At 40.5% G+C, this 24889-nt stretch overlaps 1 protein-coding gene and 1 long non-coding RNA gene across 3 annotated transcripts in view; one reads left to right on the top strand and one right to left on the bottom strand.

The window, feature by feature from the left end:
- Positions 1 to 24889, top strand: part of LOC117668376 (uncharacterized) — a 98867-nt gene that overhangs the window by 14545 nt on the left and 59433 nt on the right. The window contains exon 2 of one of the 2 annotated variants that reach the window (XR_004592265.2): positions 5112 to 6604. The exons of the other annotated variant lie outside the window; for it this stretch is intronic. This is a non-coding gene — a long non-coding RNA (uncharacterized LOC117668376). Of the gene's footprint in view, positions 1 to 5111; positions 6605 to 24889 lie in introns of those variants that run through there. 2 annotated transcript variants of the gene reach the window in all.
- Positions 16289 to 24889, bottom strand: part of COLEC10 (collectin subfamily member 10) — a 35460-nt gene continuing 26859 nt past the window's right edge. Inside the window, exon 6 of the mRNA XM_034422218.3 lies at positions 16289 to 23033. Coding sequence (XP_034278109.2) covers positions 22642 to 23033 — 392 coding nt within the window. The 3' untranslated portion in view covers positions 16289 to 22641. The remainder of the gene's footprint in view (positions 23034 to 24889) is intronic.

Raw genomic sequence — 24889 nt, 5'->3', positions numbered from 1 at the left:
GCCAGGACAGAAGGAGACAGATGTGCTCCCCTCATCCGACATAGGAAATGGGGAGGCTGGTTTGCACACTTCATTTTTTTAAATACACTTTTATAGTAATAAATGCAATCTGAAACATTCTCAGAATCCAATAGAAGAGAACTGACCAAGCACTGATGTCGGATAATAAAATGTCTGCAAACCAATTTGGAAGCTAGCTTTTAATTATCCCATCAGCTTCAGCTGGGTTTTAAAATCTAGACTGGGTCTATTGTTGTGTGGTTGTAGCCTTGGGAAACTGGGCTTAAAATTAACCCTAAACTTCACTGTTGAATCATTACCAAGCATGGGCAGTGCCTTTAAAGACATAGACCATATCCTGCAAAACTTCATAAGATTTCTCCTTCCTGCTATGTTATTCATAAGATTTCTCCTCTTCCTGCTATGTTATTCTCTGCTCAACAGGACTATACTTGTTATGATGAACTCCACCCTTCTTAATGAGTAAAACATTGGCTTCAGAGCTGCGTGGTGAAACTTTCAAGCTGGATAAATAGTTTGGGGCTCTCTGAAAGTGGAGCAGAACGAAAACCAGATGAAAGAGAGAGACTTGTACTTAATTGGGGGGAAATGTCCATCATTTTCAATGCTATACTTGTGCATGTGGATATAATCTTTTGCCACGGTTCATCTCTTTTTCTGATAACTGGACTATAAGTAACATCAAGATATGGAACCACTCAATGCTAATGCAAGTTTTAACATGAACAATCATTGAATGTTCCTCAAAATATTTGAGTATATTGTACTCTAGCAAGTGAGCAAGAAAGTGAGAGCAAGAGAGGGGTGTGGAAGTATATGGGTGTTCTCTAATTCCCCCCCCCCCACTGTAATACTATTGTGTAATCTATTCAGTGGCATCTGCCGGTTTAAATCCAAGATCTACGATCAAGTCTCCTTAGATGGCAAAAAAAAAGTAAATTTATTTACAGGAAGGCTGACAAGGAAACTCAGTAACTTCGTATATTTAGAACAGTAAGTTTCCTGCAAAAGGAATAAAAGGTATGTGCAGGGTAGTCCTCAATTTACAACTGGTTGCTTAGCGTTGTTCAAAGTTACAACAAACTCCAAAACAGGAACTTGCAGCTTAGATTTGTAGTTCTGATGCCCCACAAAATCATGACATGGTCACATTTTGGGTGCATGGCAACAGCTTGCATTTATGATCATTTGCAAGATCCCAAAGTCACATGATTTATGTTGGTTTTTGTTTTTCTTTTTGGCCACAAATGGGCTTAAATCTAGCTTTCCTCATTGACTTTGCTGGTCAGAAGGCAGCTGGGAAAGTTACAAATGGTGATCCCATGACCCCAGGACAGTGCAACTGTCATATGTCAGTTGCCAAGTGCCCGAATTTTGATCATGCGCCATGAGAATGTTGCTACGGTTGGGCGAAAAGCAATAGGTCACTTTTCCCGGTGCTCTTGTAAATTCATATGGTCACTAATTGAATGGTTGCTAGTTGAGGACTACCTCTATGCTACTCCTTGGACTATGTGAGATGATAGCGTCTGACCTGGGGATTCATGATAGGTTTTTCCTTCATCTTCCTAGTGAATACAGACTGTATCTTCCTTGTGGCTTATGAATTATAAGGCAAGTTTAAGTTTTCAGACCAGTGGTGAAATTCACCCAGATCTATCCGGCTTGCACGATCCGGTAGGGCCAGTGGCGGGAGATTCCGCCCACCTACCCGGATGTCATCACATCCCGTTTTTGACCCTCTGCACATGCGCGCACACACACTCATATTTGTGATCCAGTAGTGAAGGTAAGTGCATTTCACCCCTGGTTCAGCCACTCCATGTACTGCTTGAGTACATGGAGTGGCTTCTTCTGCTGATTCTGGCCTTTGTCCTCAAATTGGTGATGTGACAACCCAGTTAGTTACTCAGACACCGTGGCTAGGATGATGGGGGTCCCAGCCTAGAGAATAGTTTCAAGTCCCTAATTGCCTATCAAGGGCTTGTTTTCAGTGTATCAGAACTGTCTATCCTGTTTCAGGTTCCAAACTGATACACACTCAATTGCTAGGTGAAAATAGCAATTTACTCAAGGCTGAATAGTTCACAGACAAGGAAAGGAATATAAATCAAAACAGAGTATTTTGGAGAAAAATGCTTGCCTGAGTGGTTTCACTTTCAATAGAAGCACAGAGAACAATACTATACTGTAGTCCAAATTCAGTCCAAAGTTCCGAGAGCCAAGTCAGGTTTGTCAGAGTTTGTCAATCCAAGGTCAGAGTTTTACAACAATGACACACCAGAGCAGGAAATCAGAGGGCTGCTTGTAAATCAAGTTATAGCCAGTTGTCTTTAATCAAGAGTTACTTCCTTGCTTGGCAAGGAGCCTCATTGAGCGACCTTGCTCTACTCTCTGCTCCACTCCCCGAGTTCAAGGGCTTTAAGACTGCCTGTCATCATCTGATTGCTCCAGGTGTTCGGATGGTGCCTGTGTTGGATGAGCCTCAGGTGATTTCTGGCTTGGCATCTCCTGAACTGAAATTTCACAGATTCAGTTGGAGTAGTTTTTTCAGAGTCCTAGGCCACGACACTATATGGTTTTGCTTATTTGGGGTTTAAGTGTAATCTATTCAGAGTTACGGTGTTTGAATATACATTTTTGAAATAAAATAAGCAACTCAATAAAGTATTCCACCGTAGATTGCAAAAAATTCAGAAATTCATTGTTGCTCTGATCTGCTTCATTTGAATAATAGCACTATTATGCAAATAAAATGATCTCTGTCCTGACTTCATTACACAAATAATGTAAATCAGGGCAATATCTTCATATTTAGTGGACAGTTAGAATAGTGAACCATCCCTTTCCAGTTAGTCTGTTGATTTTTAAAAATTAGAATATTTATATATTATATTTATATTTATTAAATTTTTATACCGCCCCCTCTCCCGAAGGACTCGGGGCGGTGAACAGCCAAGATTAAAAAACATACCATATAAACATTAAAATACATTTAAAACAAAATTAAATCCAAAATGGCTCCCCAATTTAAAACGCCTTACCCATAACCCTATAATTAAAACAAATTTAAAATTTCCACATTAAAAGGGGAAGATTTAGGCCAGGCCAGCTTGATGAAATAGAAGAGTCTTAAGCGCGCGGCGGAAGGTGCGCAGATCTGGGATCCTCCGTATCTCTGGGGGGAGCTCGTTCCAGATCGTAGGTGCCCCCACAGAGAAGGCTCTCCCCCTAGGGGCCGACAGCCGACATTGTTTGGCCGACGGCACCTGGAGGAGCCCCTCTCTATGGGAGCATACTGGCCGGTGGGAGGCTATTGGTGGTAGCAGGTGGTCCCGTAAATAACCAGGTTCTAAGCCATGAATAGAACAGAACAGAACATAATTCTTTATTGGCCAAGGATGATTGGACACACAAGGAATTTGTCTTGGTGCATACGCTCTCGGTGTACATAAAAGACAGTTATAGTATCCTATGCAACTTTTTCTATGGTTTTAAAATACAGTTGCTCCCCCCCCCTCTAGGATTTTAAAGATAAGAATGTTGGAAAAAGAAATACATTTAAAAAAAAAATCTGTCCTGGATATATGCTTTATTGGGCAGGTTTGTGAGCAGGAATTCACAGATGTTAGAGGATTCCTTTAGGTGCAGAGGAACCCATTTTGGTCTTTTTGAAATCAGTGATGGAGTTCTAGTATTACTAATTATCATGGGGTACTTTGGCATAGAATCATAGGATTTGGAGTGGGTTGCTTATGTCGGGGGTCCCCAATTCCCAGCCTGTGGCCGGGTACCAGGCTGCTGCCTATTGGGAACCTGGCTGCACAAAAGCAGTATTTGACTGAACAAAGCTTTATTTGCACAAGCAGTGGGTGCGTGCACGAACCTTCGCCAGTGGCTCAGTGCCACTGTTGATCCACGGAGCCAGAAAGGTTTGGGACCGCTGGCCTATGTCATCAGGACCAACTCCTTGTTGCAGTGCAGAAATCCGAATCAAAGCACTCCAGGAAGATGATGGCTTAGCCTCTTGAATACATTCAAGGAAAGACAATGCATCATTTCTTAGGGAAGTGGGTTCCCTTGTTGGAATGCTGTTAGAGGTGGTCCTCTTTTAGCGACTTTGTTAAGCAGAGTAGTTGCTAAGTGAAACCACAACCGGGCTTATGATCTTTAGCTTCCCTTTGCTGACCTGCAAAGGTTGTAAATGCAAGAATTGGTGGCAAGGCTACTTTTCCATCGCTGTCGTAACTGTCGTAAAGGAGCTTTTTCAAGAGGCAACTGGACTTGCTTTGTTTTCCTTGAAGATGTTTCGCTTCTCTTCCAAGAAGCTTCTTCAGAACTGAAGAAGCTTTTGGATGAGAAGTGAAACGTCTTCAAGGAAAAGCAAACAAAGTCCAGTTGCCTCTTGAAAAAACACCTTTGGGACAACCATGACCTGGATGACTGATAATCTCCGTAGACACTATAAATTATCCCTAAACAAGGACCACTATCCTAGGTGATTAGAATCACAGGGCAATTTGATCATATTTAAGTCTCCTTAGTGTAGGAATCCAAATTAAAGCCTCTCTCTCAAATGACTAGCAGGCCTCTGCTTGAATATACTCAGTGGTGGGATTCAAATAATTTAACAACCTTCTCTGCCCTAATGACCACCATGGGTGTGGCCATGGTGGGCGTGGCCAGGGGGTGTGACAGGCAGCACGGCATCCTGCACCCCCTGGGAGCAAAAACAGGCCCAGGGGTGGGGCCCTGTTTTGAGCCTAGTAGGCCTCCCTGCAGCCTCCTGGGAACAAAAATAGGCTGTGGGGCGGTGGGGGTGTCCACTGCACCCTCCCGTGCCCCATTTTAGGCCTCCCTGCACTTACCTGGGAGACAAAATGGGGCACGTGGGGACTCCTGGAAGAGGTATGGCGGAGCGGGGCCAGCCATCAATTTAACTACTGATTTGCCCAAACTGGCTGAATCCCACCACTGAATATACCTAACAAAAGGGAATCTGTATGCATGAATTGCCTAGTTTTGCTTCCTGACAAGTTGCTGAAATGCAGTAGTCCTTATAATATTGTAATTGTGTTTTATAATTACAGACCCAGCATGTTCTGTCACACTGGTGATCGAAATAGGATGGCTGTGCTTGATTGGAACCAAAGACTTCTGAGAAGCGGGGAGATTGCTCTTTGTGGTAGATTAAAGCAGACATGCTTCAGAAAAGAGGGAGACCAAATCCTTTTTTATGAAAAATAGGCACCGCAAAATCTCCTCTTGGGTGCACAGCTTTGGAAATACGCAAGGCTTTGTGTCGGCACATTGTGCTACAGCATGAAGTATAAAATTGACAAGAATTTCTACATTACAAAGGATTCTTTTCATCATGAAGAATGATAAAATAGGAAATCCAATTTTGAATGTATTATTTTTAATCTCAAAGGATGCACAGACCATATAATGTTGATTTATGATGCGAAGTGAATGGCAAAAGCAGGAGAAGTTGTAAACTACAGTTCTGTTAATATATTTGTATGTGTGGGGAATATTTATGTGTGAGAGAGCATGCATTATTCCATGTGTGCATAGAGAGAGCAAGCAAACATATACATACAATGAACATTCCCTTCATTTCATTGCATGTTGCTACAATTTTTCTGAGGTCACCAATTCTCCAGTGAGATCCCTGGAGAGGAAAAAGCTTTTCTTTTTTAAAGGCCTTTTTGGGGATGGTGTTGAAAGAAAACAAGTGTCTTAAAGCTTAACAATGGCTTAACACACTCATTTTTGTTCTTATTTCCATGGAAAAATAAAACCCAACATGCTACGAGGAACTGGCTTTGTATTCACTAAATTGTGGCAGTGCAATTGTAGAAAAGCTCTAGGAATGGCAAAAACAAAGACTGGAGAATTTATGGGTCTTAAGTTTCTCGTTCTTGTTTTAGACGAAGATAAATTTGCATAATACGATAATAGAATTCTGCACAGTCTCATACATAGGCTTGGAAACCAACTCAGGAAAGATTTTGCCAAATGCCATTTGGGGATTAGTGTGCAATTAGTTGCTTCAATGCCCTCTGCTCTTTCTGCTGGGCACTTTTTATACTACTGTAATAGAGTGCAAAAGTGCCATGGTCTGGCAGTATTAGCAATTGATATCCTTTTCTGAGTGTTTTAGTGCTTCTCCTGCAGTGACATCCCTAACTGTTTATGAAGAATTATTATATACTCTAGCAATTCCAAAGTAGGAAAAAACCCCTGTCCAATCACCGTAATACAAAATAATAGAAAACCACACAAAATGCAGTAGTAAACATTCTGAATAATATAAAATATATGAATGACCATATCTAGTTCAGTGCAGTGTAGTGCCACAATGAGTAGAAATATTTCAGCATGCATTTAAATTCCAATAGAGTTGTATCAACCTTCTATTCTTTATTTGTTTCATTTGTATACTGCTGAATCTGCAAAGATCACACTGCAGTTAATAACAATAGTGGCCAACAGTGATAAAGCTAAGACATCCCAGTACAATCAAAATGTCTGCAAGAAATTTGAATACATTTAAAATATGATAAATAACCATAATAGTGAGAAAGGACTAGAGAAAAGAAACAAAATACAAATATCTGCAAATAGAAATAGAATGACTGTGGCAAAAGAAAGCAATGATAGTACCAATAGTAATAGGCACCTTGGGTGCAATCCCAAAACAATTGAACCAGTACCAATTGAACATCATTGGCATTGACAAAATCACCATCCGTCAATTGCAAAAGGCAGCTATACTTGGAACAGCTTACATCCTGTGACAATATCTTTACCACCATGAAACATCAACATCTGCCTATCTCAGGTCCTTGACAGGACTCAACAGGGATAAAAATGTCAAGTTGAGTTTAAACATCTGGCTGATTGTGACCAATCACAAAAATGGAGCAATCACTAAAATAAATTATCATCTTGATATGTATCTCAACTACTAATGAAGCAAATTTCAGTTCCAAAAAGAGGCCATTCTATTTGATTAGAGTCATGAAAGATAAGCAATCACTTCTAAACTCCAAAAAAATAGGGGACAATCTAAAACAATTCCCAGCATGAGTGCATCATCAATTCTGGCGGAGTGGACCACCAAATAATATTTAGTGTATTTCTTATACACTAAATATTATGAATCCTTGGCATGCTAATATTATCTCATGCGAAAACTGAGATCTTGTGAGAATTGCTGCTCTCAACTGATTTTGGCCAGTTTATTTCATTTGGGGGTTCCATAAACCTGTTTATACTATTGTATGTTCATTACAGAAAAGAAGTAGATTAGCTTGGTCCCTTTGATGGATATTTATTAGTTTTGTAAAAGTTTTTGTTGTTGTTAGTTGCGAAGTCATGTCCGACCCATTGCGACCCCATGGACAACGTTCCTCCAAGCCTTCCTGTCCTCTACCATCCTCTGGAGTCCGTTTAAGCTCACGCCGACTGCTTCAGTGACTCCATCCAGCCACCTCATTCTCTGTCGTCTCATTCTTCTTTTGCCCTCAAACTTTCCCAGCATTAGGCTCTTCTCCAGTGAGTCCTTCCTTCTCATTAGGTGGCCCAAGTATTTGAGTTTCAAAGTAGCATCGCTTTAAAGAGTTGAGTCAACAGCATCAACACCTCATTTCCTGAACCAATTAGCTTTCTCCACAGCCACCAATTTTTTTTAATCTTCTGCCCTTGTCTGCCTCTGTCTGAAAAAAAAAATTAACTATGGTTGGATAATACTTGGTCTTCCTTTGGATGACATCCTGTAATTATTTTTTAAATAAACCTTTCTTCCCTTTTTCCAGCATCTTTGTAGATGGTACACATTTGGCAGAATAATGGCAGGGACTGAAAGGCAGTTCAGAAAACTGGTTGATTCCAATGCTGTCTCTGAAATGAACCTGTGATTCAGGTTTTTCTGCTCTTTTTTTTTCTACTCATTGTCACAAATCAAAAAGATCATAGCCCAATGTCCCAAAAGAACAATGGATAAAATAATCCTCATTTTGCATTGCAATTGTTATCTGGTCACCGCAGCAGTACTTCTGCAGTTCTAAATTTCATTTAAAGCAAGATCTTTGCATCTTCTCACATTTCTGGTATGAAAGGCTCCATTATGTTAGTAAAACTATACATTTCCTCTTAACAGAAAACGAGCCCAGATTTTTGCCTGCTGCGCTGGTTTTCTGTTCTGATTTGTTTCAGTAGGCAGGGCTGGCTGTACAAAGAGCTAGACTGAAGCAGGGACGTTGGGCAACAGATGTTGGGAGTAGTGCAGGAGAAAACAGTGTGATATTCAGCCTGCCTTGTGCTCTTATAGGTAGCCTCCTGTCTTAAGATCCAATGGGAAAATGTGTTCAGAAGAGATTGTGGAGCAGGGAAGAAAAGGAGGTGTATCCAACCACTATTAACAATGAGCAGATGGATAATTTAGGATCTATCTAATTAAGAAAAAGGATGGTTAGCTCATTGGTCCTGAAAAAAGCAGTTGAAATGATTCTCAGAGACCCTGCTTTAATGCGTGTAGTGTACTTTAAAAAATGAACGCTACAATTCTGTCTTACTCAGCTTTCAAGATTTGGCACCTTAATGTTTTACCTTCTTAACAATAAATTAACTATTGTGTTTCATAGTGAGCTCTCCTGCTGAGTTGTATTCTGCTGTTGGGACTTGATACTGTGCCATAATCAGTAGTGGGCTTCAAAACCCATCACTACTGGTTTGCTCGTGGGCGCGAGCACGCTTGCATGCGCTCACAATGCTTATGCGCAGAAGCGTCCAGGTGGGTGGATGGAGGCTCCCGCCACCATTACCGGTTCGCCCCAGATCGGGCGAACCGGTAGTGGCGGCAGGAGCCTCTGTTCACCCACACACCCAATCTGGGGTGAACCAGTAGCAACCCACCACTGGCCGTAATCATTGATATACAAATATAGGTAAGTCTTTGACTTACAACAGTTCGCTTAGTGACTATTCAAAGTTATAACAGCATTGAAAAAAGTGACTCATGACCATTTTTCACACTTATGACCATTGCAGCATCCCCATGGTCACATGATTTACATTCAGATGCTTAAGAATGAACTCACATTTATGACAGTTGTATGCCCTGAAGTCCTGTGATCCCCTTTTGCGACCTTCTGACAAGCAAAATCAATGGGGAAACGAAACGATGTTACTAATTTAACAATTGCAGTTGTTATGTATTGAATGTATATAGTTGTGTTACGCCCTGCTAAAGTGAAACTAACCTTTAGATGACCCTCACTGTTAGCTCCAACTGTTTTGGAGGGAAACTTGGAACATTCATATTTGGGTGGGCTTTTTCAAGGATTATGATTGGTTAAGGCCTTGTGGGCCTACAGCAGTGATTGCTAACTTTTTGCCATTGTGTGCCAGGAGCGGGGTGTGTGTCACGCACTGGTGTGCCCACACCCATAATTCTATGCACCCTGCATCTGTGCATGCGACCCCCCCCCCACGCTCCCCACACTCCTGGCATGTGATGGCACGGTAATCCCGTTTTTTGCTGTCCCCAGCCTGGGGGACTGGAAGTTGGCAAACGGTCCATTTTCGGCTTCCGGAGGGCCTCTGTGGGGGGGATGGGGAAGGCAGTTTTTGCCCTCCCCAGACTCCTCGAAAGGCTCTGGAGTCTGGGAACAGCAAAAAACGGGACTTCCGGTCCCACCAGAAATTGGCAAACGGGCTGTTTCCGGCCTCCAGAGGGACACTGGGGAGGTGGGGAAGGCTGTTTTTGCCCTCTCCAGACTCCTAGAAAGGCTCTGGAGGCTAGGGAGAGAGAAACACGGGCCTTCCCCACCAGCTCCCGAGGTCCTCCTGAGGCAGGAAACAGCCTGTTTCCCTACTTCTGGTGGGCCCAGAAGGACCGAAAATCAGCTGGCCGGCGCGTGCATGCGCACCGGAGCTAAACTCACGTGCCCACCAATATGGCTACGCGTGCCACAGGTTCGTCATCACAGGCCTAGAGTATAAATTACAGGCATTTGCCTGCTGTTCCTCAGTTCCAGTTTTGAGTCAATAAATGCTGTTGTAGCTATGCTGGTCTGCTTCTTGCCTACTGAAGCCCTCTACACAATAGCAGTGATTCACTTAAGAACTGTGGCAAGAAAAGTTGTAAAATGGGATAAAGCTCACTTAACAAATTTCTCACTTGGCAACATAAATGTTGGGCTCCATTGTGGTCAGAAGTTGAGGACTACCTGTATTCATGAGAAACTCCCATCTTGAATTTGTCAGATGTAAATGCCTTATTCCCTAATGTGTAAATAATGTATATATGGGATATCGGGGGTTAACTTATTCTTTGTTTCCTAATGTATTCATAATTCACCACTCCCATCCTTGACTCCGCCCTTTGTATATATAAGGAGCCACCCTCACCATTTTCCTCGCTTCTATCTGTGAATATTCAGTGAATATAGAATGCCTGTTATGATTAAAGAGAGATATATTTAAACCTCTAATCTTTATTATCATTATTGAGTCTGATCCTAAAAATATTGCAACAAGCTGGTAGCAGAGGATGGTTAATTGACTCAATAAATAATTAAAAATGTCTAAGAAAGATAGGCCCAACACCAGGGCCTACAGCAAAGAAATAGAAACTGAACAAGAAATAATCAACGAATCCACAAACGCGATTTCGAGAGAATCCGAAGAGTACACCACAGAAGAAGAAGAACTGACAAATGAAAATAATGGCCAGGAGGAAATCGAAATAGAAAATAACGAACTCAGGTCAGAAATATTAAAGCTATTAAAAAGCCAGAAGAATGATGAAAGTCTCATCGCGAATCTCCAAGAAATGCTGAAAAACAGCGGAGCAGCGAGAGAGAAAAACATCGTCAAAGAGAAACCCAAAGACCAAAAAACTGTGAGTGATATGACTACAGAGAAAGTCATTATGAAAAAGAAAAGATGTGATACCGCGCGAAATTTTGAATGGCAGCCATCTTGGTTTCAACAAGCCTCCAAAGGGAGCGAAGCAGAGCCAATCAAAATGCTCAGTTCAAAATTTCTGGCGCGAAAAACGTTATCAGACAACGAAAGTGAAAAGGAAGATTCGAAATCTCCAGAAGAACCCGAATCAGAAAGCGAAGACGATTTAACCAAATCCCAAATAAAATCAGCAATGAAGACGCTTTTTGCTGCATTTGGGCCAAAATTAAAAATTTCCAAAGCGCCAACGAAGAAGCAAGAGAACAAGCCGATACCTCAAGACCTACACGCTCCCATCCTGACTTCGAGAGCGACGACGCCCGAGCCCAGAGAGCCATGCCGATTCCGCCCCACGCCGCAGACCGGATCAAATATCAACGCACACAAGAGAAAGAGAAGAACAGTCGCCGCCATCAGAACTCCTAAAACCGAGCCAGAGACCGACTCGTCTGAAGAGGAGCAGAGCGAACGAGCTGAAATGGAGAGAACCTTCCACGACGATGCCAAAGAAGAAATGAGCAACGCGCATGTGCGAAACCACGTAGACGGTCCGGAAAGACTTGAACTGGCCAGAGAACCGCGCAGACTCGTTGCGAGCATCCCCATGCCGTTTTGCAATTTCCTGCACTTGCGAGATCACGGACTACCTCAGGTTGTAAGTAATGGACAAAATAATGTGGGAAACTTACCCAGTGACTTCCCAAAACTTAGAGTTGATGGCATTAATTTGCAAGAGTGGTATCAACAGCTCCAGGTTGTCTTTATGAAAGAAAATTTACTATTCTTTATCACTAGTCCTCCAAGAAGACCTTGGACTTTAAAAATAGATTGTTTACATCATAGAGCATTCTTCTTAATAATATCTAGCGTATCTCCTGCAATGTATCATAGTATCAAACCAAACCTAACTGTTTCAGAAATAATTCAATGCATGTTTAATCTGTTTCACAGCGACAGTGTAGCTACCACTACAAGAATGTCTAAGGATTTCTTTTCTTCTAGAGTAAAACCAGGGGTTTCCATAAGTGAGCATTTGATATCTCTAAACAAAATAAGAGCTGAGCTGCATCTGAGGGGGGAAGTGATTTCAGATCAAACAATGAAAAGTGTTATTATCAATTCACTTGATTCATCATGGGATAGTTTTATGTCACACTTAGACACCATCAATCTAGGATATTTATCCATAGAGAGTCTATCTAACAAATTGATAGCTGAAGACAATTCAAGAAGAAATCGTTCTAACAATCACACAGAACACAAATCTTTTAGGAAGGTAGCTTTCCAAGAAAAATACAATGAAACTTTTAAATGCCACAATTGTGGGTCCAGGGAACACAATAGAAGAGATTGTCCCAAAATATCAAAGGAGAGACATAGACCAGAATATAGAAGCAGATACGATTATAGACAGTCTTCCACAGATAGATATAAATATAGAAGCCCACCAAATTACAGAGAAAGTAGAGGGGGTAGAGAAAATTCAAAAGAGAGAAAATCTGGTTCACTGAATGGACTAAATAAACAAGACAGCACTAAAACACAACAAAATGAGAACAATAATTGGCTTATCGATTCTGGGGCAACCAATCACACCACTAATAACAAAAATATTCTGTCTTCATTTACAGAAGATAAGTTTGTAATAAAGGTAGCTAATCAAGAAAAGGTTCAAGTATTAGGCAGAGGAAACATAACATTGCCTGGTCTAGGAAAAATAGAGGGGGTATTGTTAATTCCTGAAATACCTCATAACATACTAAGTGTCATAAAACTAAGTAGAGATTCTGATATCAATATAGTTTTCTCAAAGGGGAAAGCAACTTTAGAGAAGGACAAAACAAATGTAGGTACTGTGATGATTAAAGGAGGCCTACCCTATCTGGTAACAAAAGAAAGATGGTTACATAACATTGACTCAAATATGGAAGATTGTATTGAGGCAGATGATGAAAATGTTAGTAACAGTGACAATGATGAATGTGAAATATCTCATGATCACACAAATACACACAAAGAGAAGAAACCAAGAATAGGTAAACCAATTCATGATGAGTGTGCTCACATCTTACATAGGAAGTTAGGACATGCAAGTTTTCCTGTAGTACAAAAAATGACTGAACACGCAGAAGGTGTCAAAATAAAAAATTGTGAAAATTATTTGGAATGCTCAGTATGTAAATCCACTAAACTAAAAACTAGTCCCAGACCAAAAAAATCCAACAGATCAACTAACAAAATTTTTGACTTAGTACATATGGACTTAGTTGGTCCATTAACTCCATCAATCACTTATAGAAAACGTTACTTCCTAACAATAGTAGATGACTACAGTCGCTATGGTTTTGTTTACACATTAAAACACAAGGATGAAACCTTTCAGAAATTTAAGGAATTCTACAAACGCATAGAAACACAACATAATATCAGAATAAAACAAATTATGACAGATAGGGGATGTGAATTCATGTCTAAAGAATTCTCCCAATGGTTAAAGGATAGAGGAATGCTACATTTCACGTCTAGTCCATTTTCTGCATTCCAAAACGGGATTGCAGAGAGAAAGAATTCCACACTACAAACCATGATTAGGTGCACATTAGAGGATGCTGGTTTAGGCAAACAATTTTGGTCAGAAGCCTTACATTATTCAAATTACACTCAAAATAGAACCTGGTCCAGTATTGTGAATAAAACACCATATGAGGTGATGTATAATAGGAAACCCAAATTAGCACACATGCACATATTTGGAGTCACTGCAGACGTACACATACCTAAGCAGTTGAGAAGAAAGGGAGAAAACGTATCCAGAAGATTAAGATTTATGGGATATGAAACTGGCACCAAAGGGTACAGATTCATTGATAATAATAACAAATTTATAGTCTCCAGAACAGCTGTGTTCCATGAACAAGCTAATTGGTCTAAATTACATCTTAATGAAATATTTCCAGATAAATGCAAAGACACAAAATCTTGTGAGGAAGGAACATTAGAAAATCAAAATATCAACAAAAATACAAACAAAACCAAAACTTGGACAAATAGTCAGCACAAAATAAAGACAGACACATTAACAAAAAAGGAAGCAAGATATTTGCATGACAACCATAGCAAACCTGAAAGAGCTATTAGAAACAATAGAAATCAAATACCAGGTAAATACAGAGATTACATAATGCATATGGATGGTGAACAAATAACACCTAATACATATGAGGAAGTATTAAAACTCCCTTATGAAGAAAAGGAAAAATGGGAACTAGCTATGAAAAAAGAGATGGAAAGTTTGCAAGGATTAAATGTATTCACACCTGCGACTGCACCTAAAGATAAAACAATCATAGGTACTAGGTGGATTTATAAAATTAAGAATCTAGAAGGAGGCAATACTCTATACAAAGCCAGATTAGTTGCACAAGGTTATGCACAAAAATATCCGGAGGACTATACTGACACATACTCTCCCACAGTGAGAACAGAGAGTGTTAAAACAGCTCTGGTAGTGGCATCTGCACTCAATCTTGATGTATTTCAATATGACATACAGACTGCGTACTTACACGCAAAACTAGATAAGGAAATATATGTAAGGGCACCACACAGTCAATACACTAATAAGAATGAAATCTGGCTATTGAACAAGAGTCTATACGGGTTAAAACAATCTGGCAAAAGATGGTATGATTGTTTGGTAAAAGTACTTAAGACCATGGATTTTAACGCTACCACCGCTGATAACTGTTTCTTTGTAAAAAAAAGTGATGATCACATTGAATTCGTGTTAATTTATGTAGATGATATTTTATATATAGGAAAACACAAGGAGAGAAGAGAAACCTTTGTAAATAAGCTAAACGAACATTTTTCGTTGAAATCTCTAGGTAAAGTAAACAAATACCTTGGTGTACAAATTAACAAAACTAGAAGGGGATTCAAACTTACTCAGAAAGATAAGATTATTGAACTTCTAAACAAATGCAATTTAAACAATGCTAAACCATGTGACACTCCTATGCAAACTGATTTCCTTAGAAACACTGATGAGTCTTCCCCTGAATTCAAAGATAATACATTTTATAGATCAGTCATAGGTTCACTTCTTTATATATCTAATTGGACCAGGCCAGATATTGCATTACCTCTCAATTTATTGTCAAGACATGTTAGTAAACCAACTATGTATCATTGGGAAGCTGTCAAAAGAATTCTAAGATATCTAAAAAGTACATTAGACTTTTGTTTAGTATTAGAACCTAGTAATGACAAAGAACCAAAACTTACTTGTTACGCAGATGCGGATTGGGCTGGAGATATATCATGCAGAAAGAGCACTTCTGGTTATATTTTTCTATTAAATAACTGTCCAGTTTACTGGTACACTGGTAAACAAGAACTGGTAGCCACTTCAACCACAGAAGCGGAATATGTTTGTTTATCCAAAGCTGCAAATAACCTTGTATGGTTTAATGATTTGATTTCAGATGTCTGGAAAAAACCTGCTTTACCTTTTGTTATGCATGAAGATAATAAAGCAGCCATTGAAATATCCAGATCCGATGCCATTGGACAAAGATCCAGGCATATAGATATAAAGTTTAAACATGTGAGACAATTGTCTCAAGATGGATTTATCAAAGCAGTGCATTGTGATACCTCTGAACAATTAGCTGACATATTAACGAAGCCTTTACCTTCTAAACAGCACAAATATTTAACTTCAAAATTATATGTCTTATATTGTCCTGAATCTGAATGTAATTGGTGTTGTATAGCGAACCGGCATTTAGAGGGGGATTTGTCAGATGTAAATGCCTTATTCCCTAATGTGTAAATAATGTATATATGGGATATCGGGGGTTAACTTATTCTTTGTTTCCTAATGTATTCATAATTCACCACTCCCATCCTTGACTCCGCCCTTTGTATATATAAGGAGCCACCCTCACCATTTTCCTCGCTTCTATCTGTGAATATTCAGTGAATATAGAATGCCTGTTATGATTAAAGAGAGATATATTTAAACCTCTAATCTTTATTATCATTATTGAGTCTGATCCTAAAAATATTGCAACAGAATTTTGCTCAGAAAACAAAATCAATTCCCTTAAACTTTTGGGAGGAATCTAGCACTAGGGGAGCAGTCACAAATATTTTCTGTTTTACTCATTGGAGCTCTGAAAACTCTTCTTCCAACTCTTCTGCTCTGCATGTGCGGACCAAACCTAAATTCAAGCAACAAACTTTCTTTTTTATGACAAGATGACAGACATAGGTGGTCCTCAACTTTTCTTTTTTTAAATTAAATTTTTTATTTTTCAATATAATAATTCCGTCTTCAATTGAACAGTGTGTCGTCCAGGTTACAGATATCTTTATAAAGTAATAATCAAAATTTACAGCAATATTCATTACTTTCATATTAATTCTATAACATTAAAATGATAATATACATAATAACCATAATATTTGCTTCTCTCTCTTAACATATCAAAAATACATACGTGGTTGGAAAAAATGATAAAGCAGCACATTGACTTAAAAGCAGAAATATTCTTGTTGGGGATTTTGCCCGAAAAATATAATAAGGGGAATGCATATTTAATTATTCATATATTAACTGCAACTAGAATTGTATTTGCACAAAATTGGAAAAGTGAAGAGATTCCCACAGATGAAAGTGTGATTAGGAAAATATTAGAATGTGCAGAAATGAATAGACTAACACTAGCAATCAAGGAAAAGGAACAAACTGAATATTATATGACATGGGACTTATTTTATCAATAAAATAAACGGAAGTTAGTGAAATAAAGGTGGTCCTCGACTTACAACCTTTTGTTTAGTGACCATCGGAAGTTGTAGCACAAGTGATAAAAGGGACCGACAGACAGTCCTCACACTTACTATTGCTGCAGCATCCCCATAGTCATGTAATCAAAATTTGGGAACTTGGCAACACGCCTGTGTTTACAATGGTTGCAGCATCTGTGGTCGTGCGACCACCATTTGCAACCTTCCCAGCTGGCTTCTGACAGGCAAAGTAAATGGGGGAGACTGGATTTGCTTAACAACGGCATGATTCATTTAACAACTATAATGATTTGCTTAACAAACATGGCAAGAAAGGTCATGAAACTCACTTAACAACCGTCTTGCTTAAAGATGGAAATTCTGGTTCTAACTCTGGTTTTAAGTCAAGGATTAACCTGTATGTAAGGAACTTAGTAGGACCACACCTAGAGTACTGCATCCAGTTTTGGTCACCACGCTATAAAAAAGATGTTGAGACTTTAGAAAAAGTGCAGAGAAGAGCAACCAGGATGATTAGGGGACTGGAGGCTAAAACATATGAAGAACGGTTACAGGAACTGGGCATGGCTAGTCTAGTGAAGAGGAGGACCAGGGGAAACATGATAGCAGTGTTCCAATATTTGAGGGGCTGCCACAGAGTGGAGGGGGTCAAACTATTTTCCAAGGCACCTGAAGGCCATACAAGAAATAATGGATGGAAATTGACCAAGGAGAGATTCAACCTAGAAATAAGGAGAAATTTTCTGACAGTGAGAACAATCAACCAATGGAACAGACGTTGCCTTCAGAAGTTGTGGGAGCTTTCAAGAAGAGACCGGACTGCCATCTGTCAGAAATGGTATAGGGCAGGGGTGGGTTCTAAATTTTTTTACTACTGGTTCTGTGGGCGTGGCTTATTTTGTGGGCATGGCTTGATGGTCATGTGACAATTCTTTAGGATTTAGCAGAGGTACTGGCCTACCAGGCTTTTAACTGCTTGCAGAGCTGTACCGGTCCACTCATTTGTTTTTGGAGGCACTGGTCTACCCATTTATTTTTGCAGGCACCGGTCTACTCATTTGTTTTTGCAGGCACCGGTCTACTTATTTGTTTTCTTTTAACACTGATCAGCTGTAGGGCAGCCCTTTAAAACCCCGGTGGCAAGAGTGTAAACAGTTTTTTTCCCTCTAGCCATCAGCTGGGACTCAGCAGGCAGCAATAGATTGGGGGTGGGGCCAAATAAAAGATAAGAATAATGCAGGGGGGGGCAGGGAGGCAGAACCGGTTCGGTGACATCATATCGTCATTGCTACCGGCTCGGCGGAACCGGGCGGAACCGGGAGGAACCCACCATTGGTATAGGGCTGCGATGGCGAACCTATGGCACGTGTGCCAGTGCCCTTTCTGTGGGCACGAGTGCCGTCACCAGCTGCTCTTCTGGTTTCCAGCACTCCAGCGCGTGCGTGAGCGCCTGCGCAGCACTGAAAAAGGAGGCTTAAGAAGCCTTTTCTAAGGTAAGTAGAACAGCAAGGGGGGGGGGAAACAGCTGTGCCGCGCAATTTAGATTTGCTAGAAAGCAGGATTTACTGCTTTCTAGCGAATATAAATCGCGCGGCACAGCTGATCTTCGGAAATACTGGTTTGTCCGAACTGGTAGCATTTTTGGGGGGCGAACCGATAGCTTTTATTACTACCGGTTTGGGAGAACCGGTCTGAACTGGTAGCGTTTCACCCCTGGTATAGGGTCTCCTGCTTGGGCGGAGGGTTGGACTAGATGATCCACAAGGTCCCTTCCAACTTTATAAGTTTTAGAAAGATGCTTTACTTAAAATTAGAGAAATTGTAACAATTGGAAGATTTTCAATTGCATGATTGGAGTCTATAAAAGGACAAATTCTAAAAATATAAATAAGATTAATTAGCGAAAACTGCTATATAGGTCATTGATTATTATTAAGATATTGGAGTGTATTACTTGGAATAAGATTTAAGAAAATGTATGGCATAAAATGTTCTGGTTTATTATTTTGATATTAAATGAATGATTGTAATATTAGGAATTATGTTAAATGAGATTTTAAATTTAAGGGGTTTAATGTAGAGATGAAGGGAAAAATGGAATTTGGTGAAGATTAGAGTTAGGATGAATGGGCAATATGGATTTAAAAAAAGGGAAAAGAAGGGAAAATATTATGGCAAAAGGGAATATATAAATTGTATTGAAAAATTGTTTAAATTTATGAACCGGCCAATACTCTGTTCAGAAAAAAAATACATTGTTTGTGTGTTTGTCTCTGTGTTAAAAAATTAAAAAAAAAACTTTTTACAAAAACAAAAAGAAAAAGAAAAGGTCCCTTCTAACTCTGTTAATCTGTATCTGTATCTGAACTGAGACCAGGTTGAGGACTTGCGTATTCTGAAGTAAAGATGTAAAGGAATTTTGCCATGTTAATTTGCTAGAATCAAATTTCCAGGAAGAAAATCCATGTTAATTTGGAAGGTGTGAAAGTTGGATGTCCTGACCCCATCCCACTTTTGCAAGGGGGTCAGGGTATCCAACTTTTTCCAATTTTATCATACTAGAAAAGCTCATGCCGTTAATAGTAGCTGGAATAGCCAAGTGCCTTTTGTAGCACTTCCCGGATCAACTATATGACCGCACAAATCACACAATCACACGTTTATTCCAGGAAGCGTGACAAAAGAGATGCAATCTCTGTAACAAACCCCTTTGGCCATAAATATAAATCTGGCCATTTTGTGCATTTTCAGAAAGAAATAAATCTTCCCCCACTACCCTGGATTTATATCCGGAGAATTAATTAAAAAACTAGACGTAAATCTGATGGAATAGAACTCTGCTCGGTTACCAATCCATACATTTGCAGCTGAAAAATTTATTGTCTTTGTTCTTTCTCTGATTTCCCCTTGTCCCCATCATGTGTGCCATAGGGCTACATTTGCTTCAGATCAGTGGTGAAATCTAAAATTTGTTACTACCGGTTCTGTGGGCGTGGCTTGGTGGTGGTGGGGTAATGTGACTGGGTGGGTGTGGCCAATTTTTTTTTTTTACTTTTAAAACCATTTTTTCTACAACCTCTTCGGCGAACAGGTTGTAAAAAAATGCTTTCAAAAGGCTCTAATGATCCCAGCTGAGTTGCCTGATCGGCAGAGGCTTTTTTTCTTTTAAAAGCCTTTGCCGATCAGGCAACTCAGCTTGGATCGTCAGAGGCTTTTAAAACCATTTTTTTCTATAACCTCTGAAGAGGTTGTAGAAAAAATGCTTTTAAAATTTTTTAAAAAAAGCCTCTGATGATTGCGCGGCTCAGCTGGGCATGGGAGGGGGGGGGGCAGGGATTTTTGCTACCGGTTCTCCGAACCCCCTGCCTCCATCGCTACCGGATCGGGTGATCCGGTCCGAACCGGGAGCATTTCACCCCTGCTTCAGATGCCTATGTGCAGAATATAAGAAATAAGAAGAAAAAAGAGATCAGAGCCAGAGTTCAAATTGTGAGAGCTTGACACAGGCCCAGTCAAAAAAAAGGCTGTTGTAGAAGACTTATTTTTCATAAAATAGGTATAGGCAATTCTTGATTTGACTTACATTTGAACCTTGACTTACCACAGTTCGTTTAGTGACCGTTCGAAATTACAACCGCCCTGAAAAAGTGACTTACGACCGCTTTTCACACTTATAACCATTGCAACATCCCCATGATCATGTGTTCAAAATTCATATACTTGGCAATTGATTCATGTTTATCATGTGATCACCTTTTTGAAAGCAAAGTCAATGGAGAAGCCTGATTCACTTAACAACCGTGTTACTAACTTAACAACTGCAGTGATTCACTTAACAACTGTGGCAAGAAAGTTCGTGAAATGGGGCAAAGTTCACTTGACAAATATTTCGCTTAGTAACATAAATTTTGGGCTCAATTATGGTCATAAATCAAAGGCAACCTGAACTGTAAAACAGAGGGCATGGCCACTCACATAATGCAGGTAGTCCTCAATTTATGGCCGTTGGTTTAACAACTGTTCGAAATTACAACAACACTGAAAAAAAGTGATTTATGACCCATAATCAAAGTTTTGACCATCATACCACCCCCCGTGGTCACGTGATCACAATTTGTGGCCTCTGCTGGCTTCTCACAAGTAATATCAATGGGGGAAGCCAGATTTGTTTAATGACTGCCTGATTTGCTTAATGACTGTGATAAAAATGGTTGTAAAATTGGGACTACTTCTAACCATTTTACTGAAGATGTATTGGTTTCCTATCATTCCAATAAGTGAGATTATATGTCCATTGTGACCCAAAGGTGCTTTTTCAGGAGTCAACTGGACTTCCTTGTTTTTTTCTTTGAAGAGGTTTCACTTCTCATCCAAGAAGCTTCTTCAGCTCTGACTGGATGGTGAGGAGAGCTGAAGTCAGAGCTGACGAAGCTTCTTGGACGAGAAGTGAAACCTCTTTAAAGAAAAAAACAAGAAAGTCCAGTTGACTCCTGAAAAAGCACCTTTGGGACAACCATGACCTGGATGACTGAGAATCTCTATAAACTTTTACATATCCATTTTAAAGCAAATAAATATGATGCTAGACATTGATGCTTTGTTTTTCAGTTCGCCGGATTTCTGGGGTGTTTTTTTTGTGTGTGGCTATAATAATGTTAAAATTATGTCATGAAGACAGGATCTGGTGCACACTAAAAAAAGTCTCTGGTGGTACATAGGTGCCTGCAGGTAGTACGTTGCCTACTCTGTCTTAACAGAAAGAACAAAATTCCATCTTAATTCTGTGGTACTAAAACACAAACTTGGAAGAAATAAACCACAATTTGGAATGTTAACGTCCAATTGTAATTTGTTCCCATGTCCCTCAATGAGAACCAGATTGTGGGTTCCTTGGTGCTCTCTAAGTTTGGTGGTTTTCTGCACTGATGATGTTACCTAGTTGGGTAATGAAACATCTGTGAGGAAGCCACCAAACTCAGAAGGCACCAAAGACTCCACGGTTCAACCCTGAGCTACAAATACACTCTGCCATTGACAACCAGATTCTTTCCAAAGGCCCGTTAATCCACAATGTGATGCCCTCCCTATATCTTGAACTCCAGTTCTCATCCTTCCACCCTTGTGTGAGGACAGGATGATGAGAATTGAAGTCCAACTGTCCTGAGCGACCTCAGGCTGAGGAAAGACAGTCTTAAACCCACTAGCTGTTGTGGCTCCGTTACCTGAGCCTGTGTCATCGGCAGTAGAGGACTCCGAGAGTGAAGGAGAGGAGTTGGCAAGGCCTCCCTCTCCAGGACCCTCCTCACTGGCAATGCCTTCGGTGTCCGCCGAAGGTCAAGAGATAGGGCCGGGGCCAAGCATGTCCACGCAGCCACAGGTGGACGGTGATGAGGGAAATGAGTCTTGGCTGGATCCTCGGCAGCGTCGCAGAGATAAGCGCGCGCAACAGAAGAAAAGGCGTGCCAGAGATTAAGCTGAGTCACTGGACCACACCCCACAGGATATAAAAGGGGGTGAGGTGGCCATTCAGACTCTGTGACGGACAAAACTAACTACTATCGAGTCACATTGCATCTTTGGAAACAACATTATCGGCCTTGGATTTATTTTACGAACTGGACATTTCTTGACTGTGTGTATTTTGTTTTTGAGTAAAGTTCTTGGCAAGCAGCTACTGGGTTGCTGCCAAGTTTCTTATCGGAAGAATTGGTTGTCTGCCAGTTTATTTAACCCCCAGCTGTCTGTTTGTGTGCGTGTGTGAGACGGGGACAGAACACTAGCTGACAAAGAACGATTCTACAGTGCACTTTAGGTGTCTTCTTCAGCCTACGTCCTCCTCTTTGGGAATTCACAGACAAAATACATGGTGAGGTGACATTCCGTATCATTCCATTTCCCAGTGCTGAGCATCTCCACACAGTCCTCATTCCCTTCGGTGTCCTGAGGTGCTCCTTCTTTCCAATTGCTATAGCTTTGCAATGGCGTACGGTCCGCATACATGAACTGGCCTTCCTTCTCCATGTCATTTAGCCCTATAAAGACTCGGAAGAAGCCACTCTGGGAGACGTAATCAGAAATCACCGTGTTAGCGGCTTCATCCTTCGGCATCGCTAAGATTCCTTCTCGAATCCTGCAGTGAGCGAGGGCTTCCCTGTAGTTCTTCTCTTCCTGAACAAGATAGTAGTATTTTTCTTCTGTTTCTCTGATGCCTGCTAACACTTTTAGAAAGAGACATAAAAAAAAAATCTGGTATGTTTTTTTAAAAAAAACAATAGCCATTTCATGATGCCTAAGTCTATAAATACGGATGTGTATATATAAACAAAGGGACGTGGTGGCTCAGTGGCTAAGACGCTGAGCTTGTTGATCAAAAGGTCAGCAGTTCAACAGTTCGAATCCCTAGTGCCGCGTAACGGGGTGAGCTCCCGTTACTGTCCCAGCTTCTGCCAACCTAACAGTTCGGGAGCACGTAAAAAATGCAAGTAGAAAAATAGGGACCACTTTGGTGGGAAGGTAACAGCGTTCCGTGCGCCTTTGGCGTTTAGTCATGCCGGCCACATGACCACGGAGACGTCTTCGGACAGCGCTGGCTCTTCGGCTTTGAAACGGAGATGAGCACCGCCCCTTAGAGTCGGGAACGACTAGCACATATGTGCGAAGGGAACCTTTACCTATATATAAACATGGAAGACCCCTGGTGGTGCAGTGGTTACAGTGCAGTACAGGTAATCCTCAACGTATGACCATACAATTGAGCCCCAAATTTATGGTGCTAAGTGAGACATTTGATATGTGAGTTTTGCCCCATTTCATGACTTTTCTTGTCACATTTGTTAAGCGAATCACTGCAGTTGTTAAGTTAGGAACGTGGTTGTTAAGTGAATCTGGCTTCCCCATCGACTTTACTTTCAGAAAGTGACAAAAAGGCCTGACCCTAGAGTATTGCAACCGTCATAAATATGAGTCAGTCGCCAAGCATGATCATGTGACCGTGGGGATGCTGCAATGGTCATAAGTGTGAAAAAGAGCCTGTAGTACAGTGGACTAAAGCACTGTTATTAACATCTGCTGCTTGCAATTACTGCAAGTTCAAATCTCACCAGGCTCAAGGTTGACTCAGCCTTCCATCCTTTCAAAGGTAGGTGAAATGAGGACCCAGATTGTGGGGGCAATAAATTGACTTTGTATAAATATACAAAAGGATGAAGGCTATTGCTTAATGCATTGTAAGCCACCCTGAGTCTCCGGAGAAGAGCGGCATATAAATTAAAGCAAAAAAAAAAAAAAAAGGTCCATAAGTCACTTTTTTCAGTGCTGTTGTTAACTTTGAACAGTCACTAAGTGAACTGTTGTAAGTTGAGGACTACCTATATTGCAGTTTAACTCTGCCCACAGCCTGGAGTTCGATCCTGATGGGGGTCAAGATTGGCTCAGCCTTCCATCCTTCCGAGATTGGTAAAATGAGGACCCAGATTGTTGGAGGCAATATGCAAATAATGTATCTACATTGCAAACTGCCCAGAGAGTGCTGTAAAACACTATGGGAGAGGTATATAAGCTTAAATGCTATGGCTGTAGCCAAGCACGAATTGGATACAGGAAATATATTTTTGAGTTTGTAGCACATCTCCAGTTTAGAATGTCCTGCACCCTGATAATTTATCTTAGTAATTCTGCCCCCAAACTCTGCCATTTCATAGTTAGAAGCCCGCCCACATCTCTTTGCTATATATTCTCTATTTTCTTGGGGGGCAAAAAGCATATCCTTAATTTATTAACTACCTTCTTCTCTTCCTAACCATCAATCCTGATTAGTTTCTTATTGAAAGTTCATATCCAATATCTATGTCGATATGGAACATATACTAGAACTAGATACTCCTCTCTGGTACAGATAGTCCTTGATTTATGACTGTAATGGAGGCTGCCCATCACAGTGGTAAATTATGATTGTTGTAAAATGGGTGGGTCATGTGGCCAACCTGATTTTACAATTTTGTTTTGGTGTGATGGCCATTAAAGTGACTCTGTGGCTGTTGAGCTAATGCTGTGGTCGTTAAACGAACCAATGGTT

The sequence above is a fragment of the Pantherophis guttatus genome, chromosome 3, assembly GCF_059756535.1.
Source record: "Pantherophis guttatus breed Tessera chromosome 3, ASM5975653v1, whole genome shotgun sequence".
Lineage (NCBI taxonomy): Eukaryota > Metazoa > Chordata > Lepidosauria > Squamata > Colubridae > Pantherophis > Pantherophis guttatus.
Note: the sequence above shows the minus strand (reverse complement) of the source record. Positions and strands in the feature narration are given on the sequence as shown.